Below are 21,258 nucleotides of genomic sequence, written 5' to 3' on the forward strand. Positions count from 1 at the left end.
GATGGAGTCTAGCTCTTGGTGACTAGCATTAGAATAAGCAGATGGGTTTTAATAATTAGTGGAGTTTGGAAATTTAATCAGTTCCATTCATTGAATTGGTACAGAAATTAACTTGGTCACATTAAGAAATTACAGATTTTTGGCTTAAAAAATTAGTATCTTTGCTTTTTGATGTTGGCAGTGGGTATTCTCAGTTGTGCATGGATTTTCAAATATACCATCCCACTTTCTTCAGAAAGGTGATTGAAATCCCTGGTAAGCTAAAGAAATTAATATAAATTATTCCAAACTAGTTCTTGATTCCTAGGTGGGCACGGTATTATAGTCTTCTTTAGTTTGCCTTTTCCAGAGAGGTTATTTTCTTGGGCCTGATGGTCATTTTCCTCTAACCTTGAAAACGGGGTGGGGGTGGGTGGGTAGGGTGGGGAGTAGGTGGTAATGGTGAAGAGGATAAAATCCCACCAAAAGTAAAAGCCCTGACATTGTGTTACCAGGATCTGCAGCATTGCTGTGATGCTTTCCCCCTCAGCCAGTTGCTAAAGAGAGCACAGATGACTAACAGTCTCATCTTCAAACCTGTGCCGATATTGAAACACAAATACACAAAAATTAAATGGAATCCTGCCTTCTATAGGCAATTAAAAAGGGAAGTTTATTCTCTAAATGAGAAAGGAAAATGCTTGTTTGGCACTGTCATTCACTTCTCTCAGAGGGCATTACCAAAAAAATGGAAGGCAAAAAAATTATTTTTCAACTGGATAATATGCCTTAGTTGCCTTGGCTATTCTATTCTGTTCCCCTGGCTTACTAAATGATTTGCTTTTCCAGTTTGTTTTTCCACATACATTAAGGATTGTGCCAATCAGTGGTCCATTTTATTAACTGTAACCTTTAGGATTAATGTGGGGATTCCCAACCAATATTTTTTACCCTTCTACTCATGGTTTGAATTAATTTGGGTTGTGGTTTGAAATGATGGAAAATACTCCTCCACTGTCCTTCAGTGTTGATGGGATCCTGTGTGCTCAGGACACAGTTGTATTGTGACCAAGCTGTCTGTCACCTGACAATGGCTATGGTCACCCTGATAAATGGGTTGGTAAATTTTAGCTCATGGAGCTCTCATTTGTAATAGGGGCTTCAGATCCAGCCCCTCTGCGGGGAAGTAGTGTGCTGCGCTCTGTGCTGCAAAATCGGCTTCTGTGTCTGCTCAGCCAAGCTCAGGGTCTGGTTTAACAAGAGGTGAAATGCTCATTGCTCAAATCAACTGAATTGAACCGGGCTGAGACTTTGCCAAACTAATCTACTCACCTTACAAAATGTAGAGAGCACATTTTTACCATAATTTGTGATCTAGTTTTCTTTTTACTGCGACATGTTAGGTGAAGGGTAGTGAGGTACCCTTCTCAGTTGAAGGAAAATTATGATTAAATCTTATGGGTTAAACTATAGTCTTAACATGTTTTCAGTTCAATCCTGGAAAAAAATATGCCTTGAATGAAGGATATCATGTTAATATTAATGTTAAGGAAAAGATAACTTTTTTCTTTATGGTAGTAGTTTCCTCTAAAGATTTATGCTGTTTTTCCACATACAGTAAATGGCAGTTGTAAAAATGCTCATTTTTCTAAAATTAGGTTAGTGCACTAATTTCACAATTTTTTCCATACATGGAAATTTGTTATGGAAAAATTCTGTGTGATTTGGTAACTTGCATCTAAATCCCGTATATGTCATAGTTTTTCCTTAAAAATCATAACTGAAGAAACTGAATACTTATTCTTTCTGCATGAAAAATGTGGCATCGTTATCATTTGGTAATTATGGAATGTTTATATTTACACTGGAGAACCTCCCCCCTCTTCCCTTCTCAGTGGCTGGTCCCAGGGCCTTGCTCTTTTTTGGTGCAGATTGTGTATAATCACTCTTGGCTGCCTTGAAACTTCAGCTAACCTGAGTCAGATTTCAAATCTTCCTTTTCTCTTTATCCCCTTACCTCCCTGCCGCCCTTGAGTTACCCCGTGTGGCTGCATAGATAGGCGTGTCAAGTGCTCTACAATAAGACTCACCTCAGTAATATGTTGTTACTTTAACTTAGAAGGAACTACACTTACAATGTGAATATGTATGTTTACTAAAAGGTCAAAATTTAGCATATAATATTTTGAAAGTGTTTTTTTCCATGGTTTCTTTATATAGAACAAGAATCAGTATTATGCCTGTTGCCAGCCAATTATTTTTAATTTAGCTCTCTGAGGTTTGAAGATCAGGAAAAGGCAGAAGAAGGAAGTTTAAACCCCTCTATCAAGGCATCTTTGATCATAACGAGAGAGAGAGAGAGAGAGAGAGAGAGAGAGAGAGCATGTGTGTGCGTGTGTGTGTGTGTGTGTGTGTGCGTGCACATGCTTTCAAATCAGAGGGAGCGTGTCAGGATAAGAGAGAGAGAGAGAGAGAGAGAGAGAGAGCGCGTGCATGTGTGTGCGTGTGTGTGTGTGTGTGTGTGTGTGTGTGCGTGCACATGCTTTCAAATCAGAGGGAGCGTGTCAGGATTAATTGACTGAGTTTATCTCTTTTCTCTCCAAAATAATTTCTAAATCTTCCCCCCCCCCCACATATAAATGTAAATATAGGATTTAGTAAATTAATTAGTAAAATGATGATTTAATACTAGGTTAAAACAATTGTCTAAATGCCACAAAAGTCAGCATGACCATTGTAAGTCAAACTAGAGATGTATAAGTCAGTGTTATTATTTAGTATTGATTTCACTGCAATGAGACCTTTTCACAATCACTTGGATTCATTGTTTAAATATATTAAAGAGTCACTCAGCTTATTAGAATTACATGAAGGGTTCTGATTTCATGGTGTGGACTTTGATAATATCTGCCAACCCAGGCAAAATCTCTGGAAGAGTGTTCAATATTTACCAGTCTTCAGAATATATGAATCTACTTCCCACACTGGCAGTAGATTGTTAATTTGAGTAAATACCAAATTATCATACAAGAGAACTTTTTCTCCTTTCAAGCAGCAAGCCAGTTGTGGTACATGGGATGGAGAGCAATGATCAAACAGGTATTGATCCATATCTCTTTCTGCTCAGTAGCTTCTTTCCAAACTGTCTTCAGTAGGAAAAAATAGCATACAGAGACCTTAGTGTAAATGTTTACACACGATGGTATATAATTACATACATTAAATGTCTTATTTTGAAGTAAGCATTATTAGAATTTCCAAGAGCGCAAATTAATGTGAGCATTGCTTCATTTAACACTTAAAATATGGTTTCATTAAAAAATTAAAAATACTTCAACACTTCAAAAACTAAGTCTTCACTTGGTTTGGAAAATTAGGCTTAATGTCACCATTGGTAAAAATTAGATATGTATTTAGCCCCTACTATGTAAAATAGGTTACTTATCTGATGTGATTTTTGATGATGGGTAGATATTAAACTTCACATTCTTTGTATGGCAGCTGCTGGCACTTGCACTGTCCATAACCATTAATGATGATGAAGGGTCCTTCATGGGTGGGTTCATATTCATTATATGGTCCTTGGTCTGACATATTTGACATATGGAGTCGTGTTTGGGATCGGAGCTGCCTGTGGTTCTGAATCATTGAGCACTGCCTAATTCTTCTTAAAGTGGGAGGGCAGCACTTCCTGGAGATGAATACTATAAAAATAATAAAAAAGAAAGAAAACAATAAAGCCATTGTTCCTGTAATTACCCGCTGAGTGAAGATGGCATTGTCTGGTTCAGGAAAGTGTTCCTCAGTAGTAACTGCTATGCCTGCAGTAGTTGGGATTTCTTTGTCTCCCACATGGTAACTTGATGAGCTTATTCTTTTTGTATATTCAGTGGTTGGATCTCTATAACTTGTAGCCATGGCAGTGACAGTGGTTGATAAATTCCAGCAGAGCTGAAATCCATGGACTGCATCTAGAATATCCTCTCCTTGGGTGTGGTCAGGGCTGTGGCATAGGATGGAATGCTCCCACCGACCTTGGAAACTGCCCAGCCAGGAGGCCAGAGCACATATTCGGGGGCTGCATTCCCAGAGATTGCCTGAGAGGCCAACGGTTGTGAGAGATCTCAGAGAGTTTAAGATTTTGGAATCAAGGCTATTTAACTTGTTGTTATCCATGAGGAGTATTTTAAGGTTAGGCATTGTTTCAAACACTGTCAAGTCGATGGCTTTGATTTCATTTCCAGTTAGATCTAGCTTTTCTAAAGTGCCCCAGGTCCACTCCATCCCACATGTCAAGTTGCTAATTTTGTTCCATTGTAAGAAGAGCGTGTGCAAACTGCTCAGCCGTAGGAAATGAGCAAAATTAATCTTCGTCAGCTGGTTGTGCTCTAGGTGAAGCTCTCTCAGTTTAATTAATCCTGCAAATCCATTGCGAGCCAAACTTCGCAAACGGTTTGTGCTCAAATCCAGAAACTCCAGACTACGACAGTCCCAGAACAGGCGTACTGGGATAGTCCGCAGGGAGTTGGAACGGAAATGCAAGGTCTGCAGCTTCCGAAGGCCATAGAAGAGCTCTGGGTGCAGAGATGACAGCTGATTAAAAGACAGGTCCAAATTTTGCAGGTTAATCAGTTGGGTAAAAGTTGTGTTTGGCAAGTAAAATATTTTGTTGGAACTTAAGATTAATTCCTTAAGTTTATATAGTCCTTGAAAAGCATCTTCTTTTACTATTGAAATTTGATTGTGATCTAAGTGGAGCCAGGTAAGTTGACTGAAGCTGGCAAATTGATCTCTTTCGAGCTCTGTGATGTGATTGTGCCTCAGGGACAGGCCTAGAGAGCCCTTGTCTGTGGCGTTTGGCACTGAATGGAAGCCCTGAGAGTCGCAGTAGAAGAGCAGCTTCTCGCAGCGGCATTTGGGTGGACACGCCATACCCAAGGCAGGCAGCATTTTTAAAACCATACTCATTGCATATATTGCTGCCAGCATAGGGGCCCCTAATGGCCACTTGAAATGTAAGCCTGCAGAATATAATTTAAGGAAAACAAGAAGATAGGATATTTTTCAGCAGAATATTTGGGTTATTAAAAAAACAACAACATGATATTATGGCGAAAGATTTCACTACATATAGCTTATTTTTCATTTACTGCAGAAAAAATTAACCACTTTGGTATGACTGGAACAGAACTTAAACCATTTATAAAAAGATGAAACATGTCCCTGTCATCAGCAATGTATGCTTTTACCTAAACCTCAAAATCCAAAAATGTGACAGTGGTTTTTCTCATAAAATGTGAATTCAGTGGCTTATTTTAAAGCATAATTCCTTTTTTACTGTACAAGACACATAAATGCACGGACTTACCCATTCTTCTGAGCACATTGGAGGCTGCATTCAGTCGTGGTTATCAGACTCAACGCAGTGAGTCTGTAAAAGGCTCTAACATGCAGGAGCCTTCAACCAGTTTCCTGTTTTCTGTGTCCTAGCCTTTCCGGGTAAAATTGAATCCACCAGGGTGAGTTGTTTTTCCTTAGGATATTCCTCTGGAAAGCATTGGTTTCATTTTCGGTGATTGCTCTGATCCTCTGAATCAGTTTTGAATATAAGTTATTGATTTTCTCCTCTTCTAACTGTTCAGCTGGTTAATCAAAGCTTCAGTCTCTCCGTAGCCATTAGTTCTCATGGTCTTAACTTGTTGAAGGCAGATGGGTGGCTTGTTGCAGAGAAGAGCTCCTGGAGCAGCATGAGTGCATTTACTGAAAAGCTTTTCCGAGAAACGGCACAAGAATGGATTTGCTTATGTGCTGCGACCACACAGAACTGTATATAGGCTGACGTCACTGGGTGACGTGTCTTTTGTTTGGGTTTTCCAGAAGCTTTACTGTTAAAAAGCACTGTGCTTTGCAACAGTATCAGGGTCATTGCAAGACCCCCTAATTACAATAAAGCGAGAAAGAAGAACTCCTGACTTAAAAACATGGTATTCCTTCAGTGTAGCAAGCAGCAGTGAGATTGTAATAAAGGCTACATTCAAGAAGACCCGTCTGAACAGTGAGTTGGGTTAGCAGAGAGATGATTTTTAATGCCTGTGAGAGCCAGTGTTAGACTGCCGATTCTGCATAGAGAGATTATCTAAGTGGGCAGAAGCCTGCACGATTTATGGAGTGCTGATTTAATGCCAGCCTATGCAAGGTAGTGCCACTGCTCTGGTAGTTTGGAAAGCTACTCAATTGCCTTGTTGTCATGCTTGGTTAAAATCAAAGTATGACTATGATTTGCTTTAGATGTGTTGGTAAACTAGCGAAGTGGGCTTGGCTTCTTTGTCTGTAAGAGCTTAACATCATAAACCAAGAATAAAGGGGAGGGGGAAAGATTGCAAGACAAAGCATTTGATTTTTTCTGTGAGAATTCCAGGGGAACTCTATTTTAAAAAGATTTTTCCTTCTCTGTCCTGTTTTGTAAGAATGTTTTATCACCATGCTGATTGAAAAATAATGCTGAGTTGATCTTTTGAATGTCCTATTAGGAGGAAAGGGCAGGTTGATACAGTCATTTTAATACACATGTCCTGAGTGTTAACACTGAAACAGATGATTTAGGACAAGTGATACGTGACTGAATTCTGACATGGTCTTTTGTATTTAAGTCAGAATCTCACCTACTCCTTAACTGAAAGTCTCAGCTGGTGCTGTGATTGGGGGCTTGTGGCAGTGAAATAATAGAGTATGTGCTACTAGTTCCTACTGGCACACTTGAGAACGCATTTTGAGTCTCATACTAACTGTTGTTAGACTCTTTCTTTTGAGTAGCAAAGGTCACTCATACTTAGGAATAGGATTTTTTTTTTCCTTTTTGTCTTTTTTCGTGTCCGGCAACGGATCGCAACCCTCAGTGTCGCGCCCGTACCGGACCAGGACCGGCAACGGGATCGCAAACCTCGGTGCTGCGCCCGCACCTCGCTCAGCCAGTGAGCGGGAACCGGTCTGTATGTGGGATCTGAACCCTCGGCGGGAGCGCGGCCGCACTCCCAAGCGGCGCACTGTAGCAGTGCGCCACCGGGCCGGCCCAGGAATAGGATTTTTGCTTTGGCCTGTTTTTTGCTTGACCTAACTCTAGTTTCTCACTGTTGAATAGTGTCATCAGTTTTTAGACCTTGGTTATGAATGTACAACTCCATGTTTAGTGCTGTATAAATACAAATGGTGTTTCTAGCATGTGTCAATAACGTATTTTCAGGACTGACAAAGGTAAGGCCTTTTGCGTGTCTTGCCATATTGATTTGACCCTACATATGTTATTTCTCTCACATCATTAGTGTGTCTTGTCTCAAACCTGAGGACAGAAATCTCAAAACTACTGTTGGTGTCTGTGAAGCAAGAATACCATTGGCTTATTGGCTTCCAAGGGCTTCATCTCACCGAGCAAGTCTAAAAAGTAATTATTTTAAAGGGGAAAACTTTTTGTGCAGTACTAGAGTAAGAAATGGAAGACTCTAAGGTCCCTGCCTTAGGGCCATGTGTAAAGGTGCTGTGGAAACTGCAGCAATGCAGGTGTGTGTTGTTTGAGTCCTTCTAGAAGTGACCCTGCGATGGGATTACAACAGTTTTATTGGGGGAAAATGCCTGGGAAGTATAAAGGAAGAGAGAAGGCAGCAAAAATACTCTGAGGGCCAGTAGAGCCTTCTGACCATAACGCAAGTCTGATACCTGTGAAGGGAGAGGGAAAGGAAAGATTAGACAGGCATAGTCTCAGACAGCAGTTTCACAGATAGAATTGAACTCCCCATGCCAAAGTTGCTTGTAAATGGAATCCCATGTCCTCAGGAATGAGCCTGCACTAGTACTGCACCATGTTCCTACTTGCTGGTTAAGGGAGGGAGGCATGTCCTGTTTTAGACCCCAGTGAAGCCATACCACACTGACCTTGATCCTTTCTATATTTCTGTGTAGGCTCAAAGTTCTTAAGCTGGGTCCATAGACTGGCTTGTGGATATCTGTTGCTTGTTCATTTTTCTGTGGATAAGATTTAATCAGATTCCCTCAGGATCTGTGACCCAAGGTTTCAGAGACACTGTTCTATAGAAACTTGCCCCCAAAAATTTCAAGGAGGGGACTCTCATAGGGGTGGTCTGTTAAAAAAATTTTTTTTAATGGAAAGAAGCTCTTGGAATGTTGTAAATGCCCTTATTGAAGTCAGCCACCTTTCGATGAAAAAACCTTTGCCATTCAGGAGAAGCCAGATTAAATTCTTTCCTCAAGTAAACACTTTTAGTTCCATGGGGAGAAAAGCTATTGAGTGAATTGGATTAGAGCAACCATGATTAGGAATGAGTGTGTGTGAACATTTAGAAGGAAAAGCATCTCCTTCCACTTAGGCTCTTGTTCCTTTCTGCTTTCTAGTCTTCTTGGCCTACCTACCTCTTAGTACTAATAAATGGAAGCCATCTAAATTATATTATCTCCGTACTATTATAACAGACCTGTGGGCAAGGAAAATTGCCCAGAGAAGCACCAGTGCAATCAAAAGTAATTATTTTTTGGCCCCCCTGAAGAAGTGGGTAGTAATGCCTGCTATATCACAGAGACCAGAGAGCACAGCTCCTTCCAGGTCACCAGCCACCTTTCTCACCTGCCCACTCTTTGGGTTCAGAAGGTTCAGGCTGTGGAACCAAAGAAGACATGGAGTTTGCATTTAGGTTGGTAAAGTACACAGTTCCCATTGATGCAATTTTGTATCAGTTTTTAATCTTTCTTTAGCTAAAAGGGATAAATAGATAACCTTATTCTTTCTAAACTAAACTTTTTCTTTCTCTCTCTCTGTTTTTTATAATGGGGTCAGTGCGTGTTTGGGATTTACTGATTGATTGACTGTGGGTGGCCAGTACAGGGATCTGAACCCTTGACCTTAATGTTGTAACACTGCGCTCTAACGAGAACTAAACTTTTTCTTAGTTTCACTTTAGAGCAGCTTTATTCTGTATACATGTGCCTTTGACTTAATTAAAGTGGCAATACTGCTTCTGGAAGGTACTATCCATATCATTTGTCTTAGTTTTCACTGCTTTAGATGTTCATCATAAGGCAAAGGAGAAGATAGATCTAACCCATCTCTCCTCTCTGTAAATTGTTTTAAGAAAATTGAATGAGTCAAGCATCAGGGGCTTAAGCAGCTGTAATCTGCATTCCTCCACATGAGACTTTGCTTTTGATATATACGAGGGTACTTCAGAAAGTTCATGGAATGATTTGTATTATCTTTTATTTATTTATTTTTTTTCCTGACCGGTAAGGGGATCACAACCCTCGGCACATTGTGGTCCGCACCATGCCCAGCCAGTGAGTGCACCGGCTATCCCTATACAGGATCTGGGCACTCCCAGAGTCGCACTCTCCTGAGTGAGCCACGGGGCCGGCCCTGTATTATCTTTTAATGCTATTTTTCCACCAACCTTTTGAAGTACCCTTGTATATACATTGCTGATTAGGGAGAGTTATTTCCCTGCTTGGAGAAGCGTATGTACAGGTATATACATTAACTTTTCTGTTCTTTGGTGGTACAGAGGGAGATTTATATTTGCTTTATTACTAAAAAGTCAAATGTTTCTTTAATAGTACCCAAGTAGGAAAATTGTAATACACTGATACTAGAGTATTGCACAGAGGTGCTCTGGAGAAGCATGTTAAAATAAACCCTGTTGGGCCGACCCCGTGGCGCACTCGGGAGAGTGCGGCTCTGGGAGCGCAGCGGCGGGTTCGGATCCTATATAGGGATGGCCGGTGCGGTGCGCTCACTGGCTGAGTGTGGTGCGGGCTATACCAAGCCAAGGGTTGCGATCCCCTTACTGGTCACAAAAAGGACAAAAATAAATAGATAAAATAAAATAAAATAAACCCTGTTGCTGATAGTCTTCATCGCTGCTTGGAAAATCTCCTTGTTCATCAAAAAGTGATAGCAGTTCTTAGGGTGGAAGTACTAGATTTTGTGGGTATGAAGATGTCCCCTGGTAAGAACCTTTTAGGATAGTTGGCAGCCTCTGTTGTATTGAGACTTGTATTTAGAGTAAGTGGGTTTTACTATCCTTATTTCTTTTGAAAGGGGAGAAAATCTTTCCTTTCAAAAATAGATTGTCCACATCAGGCCTCCAGAATCCTCATTTTTGCCCGAGTCCTTGTCCCCATTCCTGCCTTAAATTGATTTTGATTTTTAAAGTCCTTTTGCTGTCTTGTCTGTAAACACTACTAAGCAAGTAGTAGAAAGGGATTCTGGTTACACTAGTGATGGTAAGTCGTGTTCCTCTTGATGTTGCAACTCACACAGTTTGGGATGTGTCCTTCTACTTTTGGAGATGTACACTTTGGCAGTTGTTGCTATTGGGGATGTCAGGGCCAGGATCATGTGACAGCCTATTTACGTTGTGCTAGAGTTGTATTTTGTGCCCAAGGCTAAGTAACTCAGCAGTAAATCTTGGGGTGATAGGCTTGAGTTGGACATTAGGTGAGGGAAAATCTCCCACAGAAGTTTGGGCAGGTGAGCGTTTAAACCATGAAGATCTTTTATTTCTTCTCTAGACCTCAAAACAAAACAAAAATAACAGAAATAATCTTGAAGTTGTGATTAACACACAGAATGAAATTTATGTGGCCAAACTCCTTTTTTAACATTTCTTCTGCCAGTGTCTTTACTGTTCATGTTTCCCCCTTTGTGTTTAGTGAGCTTCATTTTTTACTTGGAAGTATATAACTAAGTTTAAGGTTGTCCTCCCTGCTTCTCCTTCTCGACAGTTCTGAGTAGCTTTTGATTTAGTTTTGTTTTCTCCTACCTACGTAGATAGCCATGGTACATTTGCACAGGATAGAATTAAGAAGTAAAATATCCATTTATACTTACTTGAAGAATCTCTTTCAATTTCAGTGGGCTCTCTGACCCAATTGACTAAGTTTAAAGGGGTGAATTTGCATGTATGTTGGCTAGATGTTAGCACTGTTGGTTGTTGAAATTTGGAAATGTCATTCTTGGAGATCCCTCGATATAGTTTCTGGGGTGGAGGGGCCAGTGACAAGGGCTGAGGCAAGCAAAAAAATTGAATATGTAATGTCATCAGTACAAAGAAAATTGATGATAAAAATTTGACCCAAAGAGAGCAAAATCATTACTTATAGCAGCATGTCTGCATTCTGTCTGCTTTTGAGTTGTTCATCCCTGTATCGCACATTGCTGAAACAAGGCTTGCTAAGGCTTGAGGGAGCAGTGGCGTAAGGCTATTATCCTCCTGTGAGAGCTTGTTCTGTCCTGCTGTTTGTTCTGTGCACATGCACGTCAGTGTGTTCGTGTGCATGCGCACAGGCACATGCCTGCTGCTGCCTGCCTGCTTATCTAACGACTTCATGGCTTTTCCCTTGTATGGCTTTACTCTAATTTATGGATATATAGTTTGTTTTGATGCTTTTGGCTTTTTAGACGGTGTAAAGTGAATATCTGTTTAATATGTTTGCATACTTAGGCAAGTTCATATATAAAATAAGTTTCTAGTAGTGAAATTGCCAGGTTACAGTTTATGTATATTTAAAATTGATAGACATTGCCATGTGCCTCCCAAAAAGTTTAAACTATTTTATAATCCCCTCAGTAGTCTGTAATTATGCATTAACCACCCCTCCCCATAACTAACACCATATTAGAAGCTAGCAAATGTCTGCAAATCTGATAGGTGAAAAACATTCTCTGTGATTTGTTCTTTAATGATGAGTGAAACTGAATATCATTTTGTATGTACATTGGCATTTTCGTTCTTTTTCTGTAGAGTGTATATTTGATCTGCTCATTCTTACTCCCTACCCCCAAATTTGGTCGTTTTCTTAAAGATTTGTAAGATATTTTTGCTGATCAAGGAAATTAACTTTGCCCTATATTTTCAAATATTTCTTTCAGTTAGTCATTTCTTTTTTGAAAGGTTTTATAGTTTTTGCTAAAAGTGGCCCTATCATCTGAGAAAATACCCAGACAAACCGTAAAGTTCACCTCTAAGCTTCTACTCTGTGAGGGGAAAGAGAACGTAAGTGGGGTGATAAGTGTGGCCCATGAGTAGCAGCTTGGACATCACTCACCTTCTAAAGCTTCTCACCCCTTGCTTTATCTGAAGGCCTCTACTGCATGGATGACAGCCTCAGTTTTTGCCCTTTGTAATTGAAATTGAAGATGCTGCTCCATTCCTTCCTTTCCCTCATTGTCTTGTGGGGAAGAGGCTTCAGATGCCCATTCTGACTGGATCTTATAGAATGCCATAGTTCTTCCTTTAAAAAATTTTTTGTTTAATTTTCTGATGGCAGAAATGGTTTTTTTTTTTTTTTTTTTTTGTCTTTTTCGTGACCGGTAAGGGGATCGCAACCCTTGGTGTGGTGTCGCCTGCACCACGCTCAGCCAGTGAGTGCACCGGCCATCCCTATATAGGATCCGAACCCGCAGCGGGAGCGTCGCTGCGCTCCCAGCGCAGCACTCTTCCGAGTGCGCCACGGGGTCGGCCCGAAATGTTTTTAATTAATTAAACCTTCCTGTTAAATTAATCAGAGCTTCCTGTTTCCTTTGTCCTTAAATGTTTCAGGGTTAAAACATTGGACTTGACTCTCCTCCTCTAGATTAAAAGGAGAAAAGAAAGCAGTATTTGGGGTTGTATGAAAAGTCTTATATTTTCTTTTGATGATAAGAAAGGAGGAGATTTGCCACATAGCTTACACATTGAGTTCTATGACTTTTAAACATTTCTCTTTCTAACTGGTCACTGGTTTCTCATTTCATTCATGTCCAATGCATGGGAGACAGGTCAACAAGTAACAATCCCAAGGTATGACTTGAGGAGGGCTGTGACGGAAAACATGAGGTGCTGTGAGAGCACTCTGGAGGGCACCAAACTTGCTGAAGTTGGCCAATGAAAGCTAAGACAAGGATGTGGTATCTCATCTGAAGGATGGATAGGAGTTAGAGGAAGGGGGAAAGAGTATTCCAGGTAGGTGAGAGAGAGCTTGGCATGTCTGAAGAACCAAAATGCATGTTGATGGATCATAACATGAAAGATGGCAGAGTAACCATAGTCATTAAATAGTGGCCTGGCTCTCCCAGGGAGAGTATGTAGAATAAGAAGAGAAGGAAGCCTCTGGCAGGAGAGTCCTGAAGAGATCATATGGATCCTTCAGTTTAGAGCATTTTTTCCCCTGGAAGCTTAGTGGAATGATGTTTCTCTTGTGTGGTTAGGTTGAGTAGTGTTTCTAGGCTTACCTGGAAACCTTTGTCACAACATTTAAGGACTGCTCTTCAAGGGGCTGGCCAGTTAGCTCAGTTGGTTAGAGCGCAGTATTGTAACACCAAGATGAAGGGTTTGGATCCCTGTACTGATCAGCCGTCAGAAACAAAACAAAAACCAAAATAAATGGGGGAAAAAAAGAGTTTTTAGTTGCCACCAGCAATGCCAGGGACTATTTCATCTCTCCTTGGCTGTTGCATGTTTCATCCCTTTCAAAGTGGCATGGGTTGGAGTGGAGTGAAGGAGGGTTTTTTTTGTCTTTTTCCATGTCTGGCAACGGATCGCAACCCTCAGTGTCGCCACTGGACCGGGACCGGCAACGGGACCGCAACCCTCGGTGTTGCTCCCGTGCCTCGCTCAGCCAGTGAGCGGGAACCGGTCTGTATGTGGGATCCGAACCCTCGGGTGGGAGCACCACCGCGCTTCCCAAGCGGTGCACTATCCAGTGCGCCGCCGGGCCGGCCCGGAGTGAAGGAGTTTTAATGTAACCGCCTCTCTGTAATTTTTACTAACTACTCTAACCACTGTTATGTCACTAGGAGCTCCTATCAGAGTGTCGCTGAATTAGGTGTTGCTCTTAGATTATTTTAGAATTACTTTATTTATATATTATATTATTTATATATTATTTTAGAATTATTTTGCTCTTAGAATTATTTTATCTTAGGTTATAAACCCTCTGAGAGAAGGATTATGGTTAGTCCTGCCATCTGTTGGAGTAGTCCAGTGGATGCAGAGTAGGTGCTCAGTAAGGAGTTTGTCTAAATAAATAGTAGTCCACACAGGAGGAAGGTGGAGTAGCTTTTTCATGCTTCTGTTAAAGATGGGTTTTGAAAGCTCCTTCACTATCTCAGTCAGAAGTGTGTCACTAGAGGCTGTCTCAGCAAATAACCTTTGCTTCTCCTCAACTAAGCTGATATTTACTTGCTGAAGAGAAGCTATGTATTGAAGGCTCAAACATGTCTTTTTCTTAGAAAGCCCTTTTGCCACTGCCAAGTAGGGATGCACATATCAAAATTGAGTGAACCTGGGTGGTCTCTCTACTCAGTGGAATGGATCTCTCAATTTGTGGGAGCTGGGGATCACTTATTTTAAAGTTTCTTCATTACTTACGGTAATAGTTATATGCTACAGAGTTGCTTTGATTAACTTAATTTTTGCCCAGTTAAAACTAGAAGTAAAATCATAACTTTAATTTCAAAAGAAGTAAAATCTTTTTTTACAGATAAGCAGGCTTTGTGCTTTCATCAAACTTAGCGAAATGATTAAAACCCTAAACTTGCTAATTGGACTTTTTTCTTAAGGGACACTTAGATTTAAAAGGCAGGATGTCTAGTATAACCTAAACTATTTAGTAATTAACTGCTCCTTAACTGCCCCCTCCTAATTAATGAGGCATAAACCTCTGTGTCCTGCAGTAAAAGAAAGACAAATTGATTTTAGGGTAGTTTGACAAAGAATTAAAAATTCATGGTGTGGGTTGCATTGCATGTTAAAATGAATTTTGCTGTATTACTGTAATTCCCTTAAAAGTTGAGTTCAAGGATTTAGCTTTACCTAACTTTCACAGTAAATCTTTCTACCCAAATTGAGGAAATTCCTGGGCATTCCAGGTTGCAGGGGACTGGGCTCTCCTAAGGTCATTGAGCCCAACCTTTGGAACAAATAATCTTTTAGAAACACACAAACACACACACACACACACACACGCGCTAGGAACAATGACAAAACTGGGTTTTTGTAGAGAAATTTTCTTGAAGTCAGTTATTGTCTAAAGAATATGCTGAGACTTCCCAGATTAAAGCATTAATTATGAGGTCAGTTTGATTTTTGATGCGATTTTAGCTACCTTTATCTTAGATCCTGTTATTTTGATCTTTGAGATTGTCAGTAACTAATAATACTTCTCAGGTTGAGTTTTCGTCTGACCGGCCCTGAATAAATCAGTTTATTCCTGCAGATAGAAATCCTCCTACCTGAATCCATTTTTGTTGAGACTCTTTTTTCCCCCCATTAATATTAGCGAACTACTCACTTTTATTGGCCGTCAGGAGTGTTGGGGGGAAAGAGTAAGGAATGAGACCCTGACTAAGTTTGATAGTGACCATATCAATGTATCACTTATATTTCAACTCTTAATTTTCACGAGTCCCCTCTTCTTTCTGTCCTCTACTAAATAAACTACATCCCTCAATATTCCTTCTCTTTTCTCCTCTAAAAGTCTGTAGAGATGGGGGCAGAGAGATAAGTGGCATTGCCTCACTTAATAGATAGGGGATAAGAGATAAAGTGAGTGACAAATGTACATAAAAGGCACTTAGTACCTACATAACCAGATCTCCCCATCCCCAACCATTCATCTGCTATGCTGGTTTATGTACTGACAGCGTTCCCAAACTGTAATGTCTCTAGGGCACCCAAAGGGAACATTGGGTTAAATTCTTTTGTCCATTTTTGTCCATTTGTATCTCTCCTATGATTACTAACGTGTTTTTCAGAAAGGCCTACACTTGTTTTGTGGAAACAAACTTATAATACACTTCGAGTTTAACCTAGCTGCTGTCTTACTAGGAATTTCCAGGGACACAGCTAGCTCTCCCTGGGATAACCACCTTTGTCTCTTTTTGTTTCACCTACAATCTATTTGCCTGTTGCCCAGGCAAATCTCAACTCAACCTCCTGGTCTCTGAAGAAATCCTGTTATATGTATATATTTCTCCAAGAGTGGCTTTCTTTTCTGTTCAGTACAACTACTTTAAGCTTAGCCTAGAATTTTAAAAAAGATAGGTGAAGTAATCTTACAAAGCATTCTGATTTGAGTTGCATAATATTCATCACCAATCATGGTGTATCTTAGTTTTAAAATTCCTGGTTTCACATTGTTTCAGTGCCAGGTGCCTTCTTTCACGTCTTGACATTGGTCAAATCTCAGAGTTCATCAGGATCAGGTGTAAACTGTTCCTGCTTGCACTTCAAGGAGATCTGGTTCATTAATGAAATTAGTGTATGCCAAACCTTGAGTTAAAATGTAAATTTAATTTTTAAAGCCAAACTTTAAGTGGAAGTCTTTGTTTCTTGGCTTCACTTATTTTGGCAAAACTCCCTCAATTCCAATCATCTGATAATGTGGAGCCTAAGAATTACAAGTTTAGGTTTTTATAAATAAAATCACGTAGTTGTCCACCTGCCCCATTTTACAACTTTAGGCTAAAAAAGTTGTACTGCTTTTTTCAGTGTTGACTTGAGCATAAATAACTATTTGTTATCATTAAGGTTATTTGGCAATTACTAAAATGTGCATCTTTTTCTTTTATCCAGGCCGGACGTAAAGAAAGAAGTGATGCACTGAATTCTGCAATAGATAAAATGACTAAGAAGACCAGGGACTTGCGTAGACAGGTAAGCTGGAAGAAAGTGCTGATTGCTTTACTAAGTTGTCAATTTTGTAGTTTTGATTAAAATCCTAATGAATACCAGGCTCATATTTTTTGTTGGGCAAAGGATGGATTTTCATAGGAAAGTGGCTATGTCTGTCTCTGTTGCTAATAAGCTTCTTAATGGCTAATAAACTCTCATGGGGACAGAGAATGAAACAGTCCCTCCAGGATGGACTGAATAAAGTAGCTCTAGTGTGAAAAGGATGTATAGATAGGAAAATAAATTTAAAATGACTTGGAGACCTGTGAAAATAAACATGAAGGTTCTCATTATATTGGCTTATGTACACTAGAGATGGAAATTCCAGTTATTTATTGGACTTGCCCAATTCTGATTATATATTTTTAGTTCCCTTCAATCCTTGGTGGAGGTGTGTTTCCAGTTCAAATATAGCAGGCATAGAGAGATATTTGGGGTGTTAAATTTTTCAAGTTCACGAATACAGAATAAAGAACCTCTTCATTTGGGCTGATTGGTTAGTTCAATTGATTAGAGCATGGTGCTGATAACACCAAGGTCCAGGGTTTGATTCCTGTAGTGGCCAGCCACCAAAATAATTAATTAATTAATTTTTTACAAAAATAAAAAAAACCTCTTCATTTAATGATAAATAACCCCATTAACATTTTGGAATCAAGTTGAGTTTCAATCTTTAAAGAAGTTAGGGTTGATGGTTAGAGTGCAGCTTTGTAACACAAAAGTCAAGGGTTCAGATCCCTATACTGGCCAGCTGTCAAAATAAAGAAGTTAAGGTTGAATTTATAAACCAATGTAGTAAGACTAAAAGAAGTTATAATAATAATTCTAACAATTCCAAGAGTTAGTAGAGAGACATTTTATTGCTCGTGTCTGATATAAAGCAAAATTGAAGATAGAATGTGTCTTTATTCAATTTCCTTTTGGTGAAGCAGTATCAGAAATGATTACAGGGCTGGCTGGTTAACTCAGTTGGATAGAGTGTGGTGTTATAACACCAAGGTGTCAGGGGCTTGGATCCCAGTACTGGCCAGTCACCAAAAAAAAAAAAAAAAAAAAGGTTATAATGATAACCTTTAAGTTTTAAGATTTATAGTGTGCTAACCCTTTTAAATAAACCAGAAAGTGCTCTTTTTTCCCTCTCTTCTCATTTTATTTAGCTAATTAGGCTAATTACATAGATTCCAAGGCTATGTGCCAGTTCAACCCAGAGCTGCTTTTTGTTCAGCTTTTTATTATTCCTTTAAGATGTAAGCCTTAGTTTTGTAATTCCCTAGAAAAAAGGATATTGTCTTGAAAACCAAGATTCTGATGAATTGCAGTAATTGTTTCCATGATCATATGTTTTCTGTGTTGCAGATCGTATAACTGCATGGCTTACATAAGAGGTCCTCATATAAGTGCAGCCAGTCTATCATAAGCCTCCATTAGATTTAAAAGCACAAGGGAAAAAGTGATCTAGCTTCTTGGTAGAAATAAAATCAAATTTTTACAATTTAATTATTAGCTCCGCAAAGCCGTCATGGACCACGTATCAGATTCTTTCCTGGAAACCAATGTTCCACTTTTAGTATTGATTGAAGCTGCAAAGAATGGAAATGAGAAAGAAGTTAAGGAGTATGCCCAAGTTTTCCGTGAACATGCCAACAAATTAATTGAGGTAAGTGTATTAGCAGTTTTACTAGCTGTAGGTAACTTGATGAAGTGTGGTGAGTTTTGATCACATTATTTCATCAGCTAAAATTTTTAAGGGCCCATCTAATATGCAACATGTATAAAATGAAAGTCTTACATTATCACTTAACATGTATCCACAACTACCATTTTTGTCAGTTTACATTAATTATGTATGTGATTAAATATACATAGTCCCTATCTTGGAAACTTAACATCTCCACTCAATGTTAATGCAAATAAAAATAAAACATGACACAAGTAGACTCAAAGTATAGAAAGCAACAGTGGGGAAGGGCTGGAACTCAGGGGTCACTGGCTAGGCTTTCCTTCTGGCAAGTTATCTAACCTCTCTCAGTTCCCATGTCTTATCTGGTAAATCGAGGATACTAATGATTCTATTTTGGGATTATTTTGAGCACTAAATGATGATGTATGTCAAGTTTTTGGCCTTATGCCCAAGACATAGACTCAAACCAATCTTTTTGTTTTAAAAAAGTGAAGAAACTGATCTCTGACAGACTTCAAAACTGATATGTTTGCATAGTAGAAACCTGAATGTAAGTGGTTGGTATGTAGGGTGGCAAGAAGAAAGAGTGAGTTGCCATTTAATTTCCAGGTAAGTTAGACTTGCACCTACCTTTTGTTAACTGAAATTATGTTGTTGTTTAATTATTCATTATTTCTGTATTTTAGAAATGTGACACGCAGTAAGCATATACCCAAATTATTTGATTTTGTAACCTTAATGCAGAACATCTAATATTTGGAAAAGATATTCCATAGGCCATTTTGTAAGTTGGTCATTCTGTAAGAACAGAAAATGGGCCTTTATGTAAAATGTCTGTTTTGTACGTTTGGATTTATAGTGACATTAGGCCAGGTTAATACCACAAAAATATTCCAAGGAAAACATCAGTAATCATATTAAATGCATTACTAATTTTACATCTAGTTTTCTTTAAACATTAAGTGTTACTCTGACCTGAATTAATTATGTACAGAATACATAGGTCAGTCTGCTATTCAAGTTAATGAATCCGGAATTTGGAACTAAAATTGGAAGACTTTCATTTTATGTTTCCATTAAGTATAATCTTGTTCACAACAGTCACATGACAGCATGAAATGTATACTCCAGATGTACAAAGATTGTGTTCAGGAAGCTGATCTCCTATAAGTAGCATATGTATTAGAAAGTTTGACTGCATGGCAGGAAGCAAAGATGCTGCCAACCCAAGGCGTTGGGTACCAGCATGGTGAAGGGCTCAGTGTGGCAGCTGAGCAGAGGACAGCCCTTGTTTGTACTGTAGCTGGTGGGCCCTTTATTAGGGCCAGCTGCACCATCAGCCTCTCCAGCCTAACAGAGCTGACATTTGCTGGGCACCTACTGTGTACCAGCTACGTTCAGATACAATGTACTTTCCACAACAGCATGTGTCAGGTAAGGAAACTTGAGCTTAGAGAGGTTAAGTAACTTGCCTGAGTTCATCAGGTTTGTATCCCTCCAACAATGAGGGCTGCACACTCCAGCTCACTGGCTTAGTGGGCAGCCTAACACCCACTGAGAAGCATTGCATGGACTTGGTGGACTTGGAGACCTTGCTCCAGGAGCTTTTTCCAAGCTTATGCATCTTATTTNCCCCCCATATTATCTATGTATTAAATGACACATGGCTCTTCATTGCTTGAGGTATAACCATAGGCTTTGTTGTGCCATTCTGCAAACAGTTAATTACATTTATTGTAATGGAGATATGAAGGTATATAATTGCATATGTCCATGAAAAGGAAATGAGTTTTTGAAGTGTTGTAGAAGCCTCAAATTCCTGACTCAAGGCAGAACTTTATTCTTCAGTGACAAGGTTTCTCCTCCTGCGCTACGTTTGTATTATAATGAAACACTTTGAACTAGTCAGAGACTTGTTTCAAGGAAAGACAAAATACTTCATCATGAGTGTTTTGTTAATCTCTTGACTTCTTCACTTTTTTTTCATTAGTTCTCTCCAAACTAGAGTAAATTTCCACAGATCAAGTTTGGTTTTGGGGGCCATTTGTCATTTTTCCTGGCAGTGTAGGGGAAGTAAGAGTGCTATATAAAAGCTGGCAGGGCTGGTAGTGATAAGCCTCTGGCAGGAAAGGAGAGCTTCAGATTTTACAGCCAGTGAGAATTCTGCCAGATGTGTTTGGGAGGCATGGTCCTCCTAAAATACTGCAATACAGTTCTGACGCTAACCACCCGGAATTGGTGCAGATCCCATAGGTTAAGGGTATGGTCCCCAATAAGATTGCTCTCACTTCAGATGCTAGCTGCAAGTTCAGGTGTCCCCAGGCCACCTGCATTTCTGACCAACTGGCTACAAATCTGGTGGGGGGGATCCCCATGACCTCCCTTAGGATCGATAATTTGCTAGAACAAGTCGTGGAACATTTTACTATAAAGGATATAAACTAGGGTCAGCGAAATGAGACACATAAGGTAGAGTCTGGGAAGGTCTCACATGCAGAGCTTCTCCCATAAGCCACTCCCAGTGGAATCAGGATGCATCATCCTCCTGTCACATTGATGTGTTCACCAACCAGGAAGCTCCAGAGAGTTTCTGTGTCCACAGTTTTTATTGGAGTTTCATTATATAGGCATGATTGATTGAATAATGATTAGGTGAACTCAGTGTACAGTCCCCTTCCCTTCCCAAAGGCCTTAGTCTTTCTTGGACTCTTTCAGTATGGGGCAACTCTCTGCAGAGGCAGCACATTCCACAGGTGGATTCTCTGGCTATTAGAAGAGGAGAGCCACAGTCTCCCTCTCTGGAACCTCCCCTGTTCATGCTCTTGCTGTAATACAAATTGAGAGATACTTTAAGTATAAAATACACACCAATATATTTCTTTT

At 39.7% G+C, this 21,258-nt stretch overlaps 2 protein-coding genes across 3 annotated transcripts in view; one reads left to right on the plus strand and one right to left on the minus strand.

Moving 5' to 3' along the window:
* Positions 1 to 21,258, plus strand: part of CTNNA1 (catenin (cadherin-associated protein), alpha 1, 102kDa) — a 124,769-nt gene that overhangs the window by 57,559 nt on the left and 45,952 nt on the right. The window contains exons 1-3 of one of the 2 annotated variants that reach the window (XM_008586776.1): positions 5,935 to 6,034; positions 16,596 to 16,676; positions 18,199 to 18,351. In XM_008586776.1, coding sequence (XP_008584998.1) covers positions 16,644 to 16,676; positions 18,199 to 18,351 — 186 coding nt within the window. In that variant the 5' untranslated portion in view covers positions 5,935 to 6,034; positions 16,596 to 16,643. Of the gene's footprint in view, positions 1 to 5,934; positions 6,035 to 16,595; positions 16,677 to 18,198; positions 18,352 to 21,258 lie in introns of those variants that run through there. The other variant, XM_008586775.1, reaches the window with a different exon arrangement.
* Positions 2,506 to 5,773, minus strand: LRRTM2 (leucine rich repeat transmembrane neuronal 2). The gene is made up of 2 exons (XM_008586778.1): positions 5,348 to 5,773; positions 2,506 to 5,000 (listed from the first exon to the last, which is right to left on the minus strand). Exons 1-2 carry the CDS (start codon positions 5,349 to 5,351, stop codon positions 3,454 to 3,456), a joined length of 1,551 nt encoding a protein of 516 aa, XP_008585000.1. The 5' UTR covers positions 5,352 to 5,773; the 3' UTR covers positions 2,506 to 3,453.

This window comes from Galeopterus variegatus, unplaced genomic scaffold, assembly GCF_000696425.1.
Source record: "Galeopterus variegatus unplaced genomic scaffold, G_variegatus-3.0.2 Scaffold4114, whole genome shotgun sequence".
NCBI lineage: Eukaryota > Metazoa > Chordata > Mammalia > Dermoptera > Cynocephalidae > Galeopterus > Galeopterus variegatus.